General features: G+C 42.6%; 1 protein-coding gene across 1 annotated transcript; it reads right to left on the reverse strand.

Moving 5' to 3' along the window:
- Positions 1-306: 306 nt before the first annotated feature.
- On the reverse strand, positions 307-13,147 carry LOC124146931 (platelet endothelial aggregation receptor 1-like). The gene is made up of 9 exons (XM_048386076.1): positions 12,994-13,147; positions 9,662-9,778; positions 8,452-8,580; positions 7,035-7,175; positions 6,361-6,492; positions 5,272-5,304; positions 4,049-4,127; positions 2,099-2,251; positions 307-943 (listed from the first exon to the last, which is right to left on the reverse strand). The coding sequence occupies exons 1-9, from the start codon at positions 13,058-13,060 to the stop codon at positions 490-492; spliced, it is 1,305 nt and encodes a 434-aa protein (XP_048242033.1). The 5' UTR covers positions 13,061-13,147; the 3' UTR covers positions 307-489.
- Positions 13,148-13,771: the final 624 nt, after the last annotated feature.

The raw sequence follows: 13,771 nt of genomic DNA on the forward strand, positions 1-13,771 counted from the left end.
TCCACATTTGGTTTGAGGTGTAAAGTCCAAAACACTTGTTTATCTTCCTCACTAGTCGTGAACCGCTAGATCCCCAAACCACCTCAAGTTTATTTTCCCTGCGAAATGGTTACAGTATAGGCTATTGAAACCATATCAGTCCGTTATCTTCCGTCATGGTTTCGCCAGACCCATCAAATCCATGGTTACTGAAGATGAACAAGGCTTGAATATCCAGTCTTATCCCATCAGTGAAAGCTGAGCAGACTATGGTAAGTCTGTGTTAACGGAGGAGGCTCAGCGCACAAGTCACACAAAATGGCGGGGTAATCTTAAGTGCCTCCTGTATTGAAGTGACACATTTTTATTTGAAATTTAAAACATCCACGTATTACGTTAAGAATGTGCTAGGGTGTATCTATCAAGGCGTCGTTTCCGTTTGGGTGAATGAGTGAGTTGGGTGAACGCCGCAGAATATGTCAGGTTCGTTTCTTTGGAGACAAGCATCTTTCATTGCTTTTCCTCGTTCGATTCAAATATTTTCGCCATGTTTCGAACGCTGAGGATTTCCCTGGCATTAGCATATTCGGGTTCTTTCTCGGCATTCTGTGGGCAATCATTAGGAGTGTAGCTGTTGTGAGAAAAAGCCATGTTATTGTAGGGCGCGAAGCCCGGGCTATTGAGGGCGGTCACATAGTTGCTGTTGGTTGAACAACGGACCATCCAGCTGTCCTGTGAGGAGGTGGGGTTCTGTGTGGGGGTGGGGCTCTGTGAGGAGGTGGGGTTCTGTGTGGGGGTGGTGTCCTGTTGGGCTCTAACACCAGGAAGTGGCCCTGGGGGAATTGGTGATGTTTGCGACTTGGATCCGGGGCAACTTCTCGCCATGGTGACGGCCATCTTTACATCCCCTGATGAGTAGGGTGGGGCGGTTTGGTTCATATCTGGACATGTGTTTGACCGGGCCCTGAAATGTACGAGAAGAGGCAGGAACGTACAGATTTGCTGTCTCTGTTGAAATTGTTTAACCAATATCTATTTGTAGTGTTATTATGACAGTTGTCATGCTTGTCAATTTTCAACTGCAATAAACTCTTCTATTAAAAATACAATGTAGTTGTGACTTTTTCCTTTGTGTTTTATGTGTGTTTTTTTCTTGTGACTTTGTTTCCGATCATGTTTCAACGTCCCGTGACGTCCAAACACACAGGCCCAATTTCGTTACCTACAATTATATTCGACCCCCTGTCTCGTAATGTCATATTCGAAACCTTTTCCATCTTGAACCATCGATGTAAAATTACGCAGCCAGGTCGCTTGTTTTCGCTGTGCCCGATTGGGTTGAGTGAGTGAGTGAGTATGGTTTTACGCCGCTTTTAGCAATATTAATTCCAGCAATATCACGGCGGGGGACACCAGAAATGGGCTCCACACATTGTACCCATGTCGGGAATCGAACCTGGGTCTTCGGCGTGACGAGCGAACGCTTAACCACTAGGCTACCCGACCGCCCCGATTGGGTTAAGACGGAAACCAGTTAAAAAAATGCATTGGTAATATTTTCCGCAATGACACGAGAGATTATGAATGGGCCATGTGCTCATTTTGATAATTTGCTTCCATCCTGGAGTTAGTAATTACCACAAATAAATATATACGAAACCTCACCGGGTATTGTAGGGTTATATCTGATGACGAACAGGTACGCCAAAATGAACTAAACTAAACGGGTTCTCCTATCATGAACAAAGCCCGTCTTGCATGATCTTTTTAATCTAAACTGCCGGACAAAAGAAAGTATAGACTTGAAAACTGTATTTGACCAGAGAATTATAAGATTAAGAAAACGTTACATGGCTGAAAACAGTCGCCAAAATGCTGCAAACGTAAGGCCCCAAACTATGACACCCGTACCAACAACATCATGATCACCATCGAATAACAATTTCTTGTTTGTTTCATTTTTAGCTTCAATTAAACATGGGTTTGCACTTTACTTTGCTCAGCAATTTAGTTCTGGTCCGCGGAAGGATTACGTCACATTGTTAGGAAACAATGCCGTTTAGAGTTTAGTCGAGCTACAAATATCAGTTTTGTTATCGCAGCACCAATGTGCACTTACTTGACAGTGGGTTGTATGTGTTCTGCTTCCGGGTTGGGATGACAGGTCGAGGCAGTGTCGAGGTCCCCGTCCGGTTCAAATTGTGTGAAGCGCGCCTGATCAGACAACTTTTTCTGGACATGATGCATCGTCAGCAGCGCGTGTTTCTTCCTCCTGAAACATGGTAGGATGTGAGATTACCTGCGAGATGGCTTTAAGAAGTACTTAGCATTACTCCACGCTTCCATTACCGTATCGGTACATTGTTAGCTGTGTCACTACTTGGGACAACAGGTTGACCCGTAAGAGTGGTCTCTCAGAATGGGCTGTAGTGTTTACAGGGAGCCATCTAATATAACGAAGAACAAGCCCAAAATAAAACTTCTTTGCAGTGAGCTGGTGGGTTTTTGTTGCCTAGTTAGAAACGTCACGGCAATCGATGACTGTCACAGCTAGACATGCCTGTTACGGCGGTCAGTAGTTAGCAACGTCACAGCTACACATGCCTGTTACGGCGGTCAGTAGTCAGCAACGTCACAGCTACACATGCATGTTACGGCGGTCAGTAGTTAGCAACGTCACAGCTACACATGCCTGTTACTGCGGTCAGTAGTCAGCAACGTCACAGCTACACATGCCTGTTACTGCGGTCAGTAGTTAGCAACGTCACAGCTACACATATGCCTGTTACGGCGGTCAGTAGTCAGCAACGTCACAGCTACACATGCCTGTTACGGCGGTCAGTAGTCAGCAACGTCACAGCTACACATGCCTGTTACGGCGGTCAGTATTCAGCAACGTCACAGCTACACATGCCTGTTACGGCGGTCAGTAGTCAGCAACGTCACAGCTACACATGCCTGTTACGGCGGTAAGTAGTCAGCAACGTCACAGCTACACATGCCTGTTACGGCGGTCAGTAGTTAGCAACGTCACAGCTACACATGCCTGTTACGGCGGTCAGTAGTCAGCAACGTCACAGCTACACATGCCTGTTACGGCGGTCGGTAGTCAGCAACGTCACAGCTACACATGCCTGTTACGGCGGTCAGTAGTCAGCAACGTCACAGCTACACATGCCTGTTACGGCGGTCAGTAGTCAGCAACGTCACAGTTACACATGCCTGTTACGGCGGACAGTAGTCAGCAACGTCACAGCTACACATGCCTGTTACGGCGGTCAGTAGTGGGGAACGTCACAGCTACACATGCCTGTTACTGCGTCAGTAGTTAGTACCGTCACAGCCGCACATTCCTGTTACGGCGGTCAGTAGTTAGCAATGTTACAGATGCCCATTCCTGTTACGGCGGTCAGTAGTTAGCAACGTCACAGCTACACATTCCTGTTACGGCGGTCAGTAGTTAGCAACGTTACAGCTACACATGCCTGTTACGGCGGTCAGTAGTTAGCAACGTCACAGCTACACATGCCTGTTACTGCGTCAGTAGTTAGTACCGTCACAGCTGCACATTCCTGTTACTGCGGTCAGTAGTTAGCAACGTCACAGCTGCACATTCCTGTTACGGTGGTCAGTAGTTAGCAACGTCACAGCTACACATGCCTGTTACGGCGGTCAAAAGTCAGCAACGTCACAGCTACACATGCCTGTTACTGCGGTCAGTAGTCAGCAACGTCACAGCTACACATGCCTGTTACGGCGGTCAGTAGTTAGCAACGTCACAGCTGCACATTCCTGTTACGGCGGTCAGTAGTTAGCAACGTCACAGCTGCACGTTCCTGTTACGGTGGTCAGTAGTTAGCAACGTCACAGCTACACATGCCTGTTACGGCGGTCAGTAGACAGCAACGTCACAGCTACACATGCCAGTTACGGCGCCCTGAAGCCAGCAGTATCGCAGCCATTTTGCTGTGGCACTGTCACCTTTAGTTAGGAACAACAGAAACAAAACACATATCAATCATGATGCAGGTATTAAAGCTACCAATACATTATAATGGTACCAACTCACTTGTTTTTCCCACACGCACGGATGATAAGTAGAATTGGTACGATGAGCAAAATCAGTGCACAACATCCGACCGAGCCCCCTGAAACAACAACATTGCTCAGACACCTAAAACATTGATATTGCTGATATCTGAAACAAACAATATTGCCGAGCCACCTGAAACAACGATATTGCTGATGTCTGAAACAAACAACATTGTTCAAACGCCTGTAAGCACAATGTTGTCGAGCCACCTATAACAACAATGTTGCCGAGACACCTAATCATGAAACAACAAAATTTCTCAGAACCTGAAACAACAACGTTGCTGACCCACCTGAAACAACAATATTGCTCAGACACCTGAAATAACAATGTTGCCGACCCACCTGGAACAACAATATTGTTCAAACGCTTATAAGAACAATGTTGTCGAGCCACCTATAACAACAATGTTGCCGTGCCACCTAAAACAACAATGTTACCGAGCCTTCTGAAACAACATTATTGCCGAGCAACTGAAACAAAAAATTTGCAGAGACACCTATAACACCAATATTGCCGAGGCACCTGAAACAACAATATTGTTCAGATACCCGAAACAACGTGCACAATATTGCCGAGCCACCTGAAGCAACAATATTACCGAGCCACCTGAAACAACAATATCATCGAGCCACCTGAAACAAACAATATTACCGAGCCACCTGAAACAACAATATTGTCGAGCCACCTGAAACAATATTATCGAGCCACCTGAAACAACAATATTATCGAGCCACCTGAAACAACAATATTATCGAGCCACCTGAAACAACAATATTATCGAGCCACCTGAAACAACAATATTACCGAGCCACCTGAAACAACAATATTATCGAGCCACCTGAAACAACAATATTATCGAGCCACCTGAAACAACAATATTACCGAGCCACCTGAAACAACAATATTATCGAGCCACCTGAAACAACAATATTATCGAGCCACCTGAAACAACAATATTGTCGAGCCACCTGAAACAACAATATTGTCGAGCCACCTGAAACAAAAAATATTGTCGAGCCTCCTGAAACAACAACATTGTCGAGCCTCCTGAAAAAAAAGATCACCTTCATGCAATTCACGGTTACGGAAAGGGGCGTGTGATGAACGGGATATGGTGTCTCATGTCCTGGCAGGTTGCGGAAAGGGGCGACTGATGACGAAGGGCACGGAATTTGATAAAAGTGCTACGTACTTACCTATCACATACGCTTTGAACATCATGTGGCCTACTGAAAATATAAATAAAATGGTGCTAAAGGAAAAGAACAATAAGGCCTTGAAATATTGAAGGCATTTTTCACTAATGGAATACATGGAAGTCTGACGTCAAGGCATAAGAAAATGAAGCCATTATAAGAAAAGCCCTTTGTCTATGTGTCCTGATGTGGTATATAATTAGAGATGAGTCACACATTGCACAATTACACAATATAACTTAATCATGATTGAACATGATTGGATCTAATTATATTTTTAGGCTTGTTTCGATCAAAATTCATACCGTACTGTTGATCTATTCTTGAAGTAAAATGTTGATTGCAAATTAAGTAATACCTGTTAGTAAATCATTCAATAATATTTATAAAATTATTTTTTTGTTTGTTAACACCTCACTCTGCAATAATCCAGTCATATGACGGATGCCTGTAAATAATCGAATCTAGATGTGACAGACAATTAAATGATTTCGACAGAGGGGGCAGTGATGTTGTCTAGTGATTATCTGAGCGTTCGCTCGTCACTCCAAACTACCGGGTTATATTCCCCATGAGTACGATGTGTAACACTCTTTCTGGTGTCCCCTGTCTCGATATTGCTGGAAGGTTGCTAAAAGCGGCGTAAAACCATACTCACTAACACCATTACACTACGAACACTGGTGGATATACTTGCACGCTATTAAACAAAGTGTTCTACCACAATGGGGCGGTAATGATTGTCACGGGGCTGTGCTCCAATGATCAGGGGTGTCATAAAATAAGAATAAAGTAATAAAGAAAACGTGGTAATAGGTTCACAGGTTTATTAATAACGGCTAATTGCACCAATAGATGACAATAAAATATCAGATAAACCCAATCTGCGCTGCCCAATCTGATTAATCACATCAGCGCAAATTTACAAGCTTCTTTACTGAGCAACTGTATCGCAGTAATAAAATGAGTAGCTGAAACAACACTTTGACAATGCTATATAAAAGACACGCGGAACCCCCCTTTATCCGGACACGTGTCGTTAGATACCTTTCGGCATACTATGCTAAATATCACCATCATTTATCTCACCTTCTTCGCATTTATCTCCTGAATAGCCAGCGTTGTACCCTAGTGTACAATTACCGGAAGCATCGCATTCACTGTCCTCGCAGTTCCGACACAGGTGAACACAATTCGGTCCAGCAGTTCCCTTGGGACACCCTGAATAGGAAGAAGTAGGACATTCTGTATGACACCTGGTGTTTTACCGATCTTTAAGTGAGCTTGAGTATAAAAGCCGTTTTGAACAGTACATGTTTATAGAAGTACTTATATGCAAACTTATTATTATAGTATTATTCTATTACGGTTTTTTTCTCTCTCCCTCTTTCTCTTGAGGTTTCTCTCTCTCTGTCCCTCCCCTCGCCCCTCTTTATCTCTCTTTGCCTCAGACTCTCTATCTCTCCTTCTTTCACTCGAGGTATCTCTCTCTCTCTCCGTGTGTCCCTCTCCCCTCCCTACTCTCTCTATCTCTTTCTTTCTCTGCGTCTCTCTCTCCGCCCCTCTCTCTCTTCCCCTCTCCCTCTCTCTATCGCTTTCTGTCTATCTACCTCTCTCTCTGTCTCAATCTCTCTCTCTCTCTATCTCCGGGGCGCACTCGGGTCTTCACCATGATTACCGGTTCATAGCACGAGTATGGGACTTAAATAAGCTCGTCGAAACGCCCACTTTTTGAAAGACTAATCCAACAGCAATGTACTTACTTGTTCTACAGTTCTGACCAGTAAAACCATCAAGACAACCACCTGGACACTTTCCAGTAACTCGATCGCAGGGTACCGATGTACTACAGTTGCCGCATTGCTGTTTGCATCCTGGCCCGTAGTAGTGAGGTTTACAATTGTCTTGTAAAAGAAAAGAAGGACATCAAATGTAAACACAAAGTCACAACAAATTCATTATTTTTTCGGAATAGCTCTGTGGTCTATATAAACTGAAGAGCAAAAGAAAGCATGAAGAGTTTGTTTTTTTATGCAATTGAAAATTTAAAGAATTGTTTTTAAAGTACATCATGTCTATTTTACCATCACTCATTCCTGCAACAGTTTGTGGCTGGGTAAGTTTGTGCAAGAAGAAATTGATTCAATAAAGACTTGGGTAAGAAATGAATTAGGAGTGAGTGAGTGAGTTAATGCTTTACGTCACATCGGCAATATTTCAGCCACATCGTGACGAGTAAATGAATTAGGAACCACATAACCCCAGCCATGTTTGAAATGTAATTGTGTGCCGGAAAATGCAAATTTACTGATTGTCAAAGATAAGATGTCTAAGATACCAGCGGTTGCCTGTTATGCGAATTGTTTTTCAAAAATGTAAAACTTTTAGATAAACTTTTATTTTTTTAAATAAAATCATGTAAAATCGTTGAGTGCTGACTACGCGCCAGTACAGTTAATATTTTAAAATATAATATCGCTAACTTAAGATATGTTCTTTGCTCCTCAGTTTACCTTAAAGAGATGTCATTTGGGGTTCCCCACTTCCACTCAAGCCTACCATATAATCCGAGAAATATAGACTTTTTTCAAATGTTACCCGCCATGCGGAAAAGATGTCAATTATGATGTATTAATGTTGATATTCAACCAAAGCTGTGATAGATTCCTATTTGTATGGTTCCGGTGTACGAGTTGTCTGTTCTCTTGGTATACCGTGTCCTTGACACCCATATCAAGGTCATCTTTGCCAAGAAGATTTCTTTAATTGGGTAGAGATTTATAGCATAATCTAGGCATGGGGTATTTAATTTAGACCTCACTGTTATGAACAGTGGTCGCCCGAATTTTAATCGTGAGCTTAAGGGATTCAATTGTGGACTAAAGATATTTAATTATAGTCTGAATATATTAGGCCGTGCTCTCCAGACATTAAATCAGGGCATCAGGGCATAACTTCGTTGTCACAAAAATTAACTCGTGGCCTTTACACATAGTCTAACGGTTTCACGATTCTGAAGCCGTAGGTTTGAAAAACATTTTATCGATCAATAAAAACCGATTCAAGCCACACAGGATCGCTTCAATTGTTTATGGAACAAACACATGGCCGTTTGCCTGAATGGACTAAACAAACGTAATGTAAAGGAAGGAATTTCCACACGTCATATACGATATCTACCTTTGCACAGAGGAGGAATTTTCCCGGATATACATGAATCGCAGGCGCCATTAGACTTGTTACATGGCGGGTTTTCGCAGTCTCCGCATGTTTCTGAACAGGTTTCATTCCACCATCCATCCTGGCAGTCTGGGGTAAACAAGACATTGTGTGAACTATTGTATGTAACTGCTGATCAGAGTACAGTAATAATTCATGATCATATATCGCACCTGCGCCCACCCGTGTTGGCCACCTTGAAGTTAGATTACATCCACCCGTGTATACCACCTACCTCGACATAGCGGCGACCTCAAGTTGGACTTACATTGACCTGTGTATACCACCTACCTTCACACAGTGGCGACCTGAAGTTGGACCTACATTGACCTGTGTATACCACCTACCTTGACACAGTGGCGACCTGAAGTTACATTACATGCACCCTCGTATACCACCTACCTTGTCACAGTGGCGACCTGAAGTTAGATTACATGCACCCGTGTATACCACCTACCTCGACACAGCGGCGACCTGAAGTTAGATTACATGCACCTGTGTATACCACCTACCTTGACACAGCGGCGACCTGAAGTTAGATTACATGCACCCGTGTATACCACCTACCTTGTCACAGTGGCGACCTGAAGTTACATTACATGCACCCGTGTATACCACCTACCTTGACACAGTGGCGACCTGAAGTTAGATTACATGCACCTGTGTATACCACCTACCTTCACACAGTGGCGACCTGAAGTTAGATTACATGCACCCGTGTATACCACCTACCTTCACACAGTGGCGACCTGAAGTTACATTACATGCACCCGTGTATACCACCTACCTTCACACAGTGGCGACCTGAAGTTAGATTACATGCACCCGTGTATACCACCTACCTTGACACAGTGGCGACCTGAAGTTACATTACATGCACCCGTGTATACCACCTACCTTGACACAGTGGCGACCTGAAGTTACATTACATGCACCCGTGTATACCACCTACCTTCACACAGTGGCGACCTGAAGTTAGATTACATGCACCCGTGTATACCACCTACCTTGACACAGTGGCGACCTGAAGTAAGATTACATGCACCCGTGTATACCACCTACCTTCACACAGTGGCGACCTGAAGTTACATTACATGCACCCGTGTATACCACCTACCTTGACACAGTGGCGACCTGAAGTTAGATTACATGCACCGTGTATACCACCTACCTTGACACAGTGGCAAGCTGAAGTTAGCTTTGCATCCCGAAAGACACTCGCCAGTTTTGTTGTCGCACGCACCACTAAAACAGTGGCCACAGGGCTTACAATCAGTTCCGTAACAATCTGAAATAGAGAGGTCATATGCAGAAAGAAGGAATACACAGATCCAACTCTCTGCTTCAGAGAGACAGAGAGACACACAGAGAGACGTGTGTATATATATATATATATATATATATATATATACATATATATATATATACACACACACAAAAATGAGGTAAATGTTCACTCGGTGTACATGTAATATATAATAAAGTAATTAAGTCAACGTTAGTCCATCATGATATAAAGAAGACGATGGACTAACGTGGACTTTATTATATATATATATATATATAATGCCCGATATACAAAACGAATATATACATAGTGCATGAAAGTAGTTTATGCTCAAAGTGCAAGTAAAGTGACAAGAAAGATTTTATTGCGAATATCAATTTACATTGACACATTTAGTCAATTTCCGAGGGAGAAAAAAAAAATTGTTGGAAGTATTCAAATGTCCAAGTGAAAGTGCTGAAATCACATACACCAAAATCGGCTTCCAAAACAAATCTATTTGGGGGCGTGGCCGAAAGCTACCGGCGCAGCAGTGACAACTGTTTTCATTGGCTGCTGTTATCCACGTTTATCTATCTCATGATTATTAGCCGTCGTATAAATACAGTTTCTGCTATTTGTGTTTATCTTAAAAAATACTTACATTGCAGAATGTGTGAAATTACCTTTGATCTTGATAGTGTGAATAATTAAAATAAATTTAATCAAAACTCGGTTACCGACATCGCGTTTGGGTAATAAAACACCACAATGAATGCCTGTTAGGGCTAAACAACTAAACGCGTCTTCAGTTCAGTGTTACTATTAAGGGGACATAAGTGTTTAAACATAAACATGTACTTCATGTGATTTGGAGGCAAATTTAAATAGCGATAAATTGTGGATGGTATAGATGTAAGGAAATAGATATAATATGGTAATTAAAGTTGTACGATTCTTAAAATCAACTTATTAAACTTGTTAAACGAACACAAGCATATTAATTATTTCTTTACAAATTTGCATTGCGTTAAAGACAGGTTATCAGTGTGATTTCAGATAAAGTAAACTACGGTTATAACGAACTCAAAGGGACCACTAATTTTAATTCGTTATAACCGTAGTTCGTTATAAGCAAATGTACGGAATATACACAGCAAATAGGCGGGACCAAAAAAATAGTTCGTTATATTCGTCAGTTCGTTATATGCGTGTTCGTCATAAACGTAGTTCACTCTAGTATTAAAATCCCTGCTCAAGTTGAAATAATTCAGAAATGAATCAGTGAGATGTGGGTGTGACAATGGTCAGTGTTCACTTAGTCAGAATGCATAAATCTGCAAGTGTCGAAATGTGTCGTTTCTGCTTTCAACAAAGACAAGCGACGAGACAGGAAACAAGGAGCTTGCAGTTATCATCTCGGAAGATTTAGGTCATGTCGGGATCGTCAGCCACTCCACACTATTGTACACTTTGAAAACAGCGTCCTTGTGTCAGCATCAGCTCTGCGTGAGCGAAATGGTTCAACGCCGCTTTGAATGGCATTTCCGTTATTATATCACTACCCGTGAAGATCCGGGTTGGAGGTGGTCTTCATGCTTGTCTTAAGAGGCGACTAACGGGATCCGGTCGTCAGGCTCGCTGATTTGGTTTATGTCATCGTGTCCCAAGTGCTCAGATCGGCGCTCATGATAGCAATCACTGGATTATCTGGTCCAGACACCATTATTTAAATACCGTCGTCATATAGCTGGAATATTGCTGAGTTCAGCGTTAAAAGCAACTAATTATCCAAACAGTTATATCACGGCTCAGCTTGCTGTGGGGGGACATGTCCAAATCTCAGACGTTTACGAGTTTTGTGAAATTCATCAGCAACGGTATGGTACTAACATCTTCCAGAGGTAAGAGAGTTAACTGACTTTAAAAGTCCAGTTTCCACCCTTGCCGAACTAGGCTCGAATAACTGGGCTTGATCGTAGCGCCACCAGTGGCTATTACCAGTTATGTCCCTTCTAAGCCTCTCCTATGGACCAATCAGATTCCACCTCTCGTATCACTTGCGTTTGCTTCACACAAAATGGTTGCGCCCGGTCAGGACGATTTGATCGATAATCAAGATCTATATTGTGATAAAAAGGGTTTTACATCACAAAATGAATCAAATCATATGAGCACCTTGATTAAAAACATGAACATCTGCTGACAACGAGTTGGCGATGCACATGTTTTGCAAATCCTGCAATCGACCGAAATCTGCACGACAGTTTACGAACCGGATTTCGATTTCGGTGCGCGATTTTGACTCCTTAGTCCAGTCAAAATGTAACTCCATAATACCAGCCGACATGTAGTTCGGTAAGGGTGGAAACTGGACTTTTATATTCAGTTAACTCTCTTGCCTCTGGAAGAAGTGGTACTAACAAACCTAGAAACATCAGAGCGAACCGGGATTTGAACCCACGATCACGGCAACAGTTTAGAAATAAACTGTTCATGTACATATTTGTGGGTGAGTAAGGTTTTACGCCACTTTTAGCAATATCAGGACGGGGTACACTAGAAACGATCTTCATTCATTGTACCCATGTGGGGAATCGAACCCGGGTCTTCAGCGTGAAGAGCGAACGCGTTAACCACTAGGCCACCCACAGGTCCAAGTACATATTTGTAACCTTGAGGTTTAAACTTCGACAAGAACTGTATGTATTGTTTCTCTGATCATGACCGAAACCCGAAACATCGGTTTTTTTTTATTATATGCTAATTCGATTCCGATAACGCAGTGTTCCAGTTATTGTACATTTTGATTATTTTGAAGTAATCCGCTCTTATGACCAACCATGACGTTGAATTTGAAAATAAGAGAGCACGGTTTAAAATCAGTTCAGTTTTGAATTTGAGCTGACGTCGTGGAAGGCTTGAAAATGAGTGAGTGAGTGAGTGAGTGAGTGATTTGGGTTAAACGCCGCTTTTAACAATCATAGGTTTCTGGCGTGCCCAAGGGCCGCAACTCTGCACATTGAATCACGGCGCCTCAGACGACTGGGCCACCCGTGCCCCCGAGGGAGTTAGGGAGGGCGGGAGGGAGGGAGCGAGCGAGTATATATAATATTGAACAGACGAGACTTGAATACTTCCTGGTTCATATGAAATGTTTCTTGCAACTATTACGAACAATATTGGCACATGGCGACGCATAACATTAAAAATAACATACACAGTATATCACTAACCTTTCCCCCAACACCTGGCCACGTAGGCAACCAACAGCAGAGACGAGGCGACTCGAAAGGAGAGCATGATTTGTATTCCAGTGTAATCGTGCGGGCTAACACCAGAGCCTGGTCATGAGACTGCCAAGACGGAAACGGAACCCATTGAGTCAGCAAGTGGTTAACGGTTATTCAAGTGAAATTCTAGGAAGAGATGAGTATCTGAGCACAACCGCATTCGCACAAGTTCAGTAGGGTTAAAAGGGTGTTCCTTGTCAACAACGATTTTGTTTAGAATTTAATTTAATCGTAGTGATGATTCATTTTGACTGCGGGGGTTTCTGAGAGAGATCCATCACGTCATCATGGAATAATAGTGCATAATTATTATGGGTCACTATTTATTTTATTTTTTTATTTTTGCATATGTATTGAAATACTTCAAATCTAATGGGATGCTATCCTTTGTACATTTATCTTTTAACAGTTGTATAAGTATGTACTTGCTTTAATTCCCCTACGATGTCAAATTCACTTTCACTTGCATAGCTTAGGTGAAGGGAGTATAAGGGAGGTCACTCTGATCATAAGCGTTGTTGCGGAAAGACAATTTTACCATAAATTCAGAAAATAGTCGATTCTGATTGGACAGACAAAGGTTTTAACTCTGACAGACCAATAATCTGATTGACATGAATACATGACACTTTTTGTGGATGACAACTTCTTTTTTTCTTTATAACGCCGTCTCAGAGCAACTTCTTGCCTCTTTGTCATTTTCACCTGAAGGGGCAAGATC

Source organism: Haliotis rufescens, unplaced genomic scaffold (genome assembly GCF_023055435.1).
Source record: "Haliotis rufescens isolate VD_foot unplaced genomic scaffold, xgHalRufe1.0.p SCAF_6, whole genome shotgun sequence".
NCBI lineage: Eukaryota > Metazoa > Mollusca > Gastropoda > Lepetellida > Haliotidae > Haliotis > Haliotis rufescens.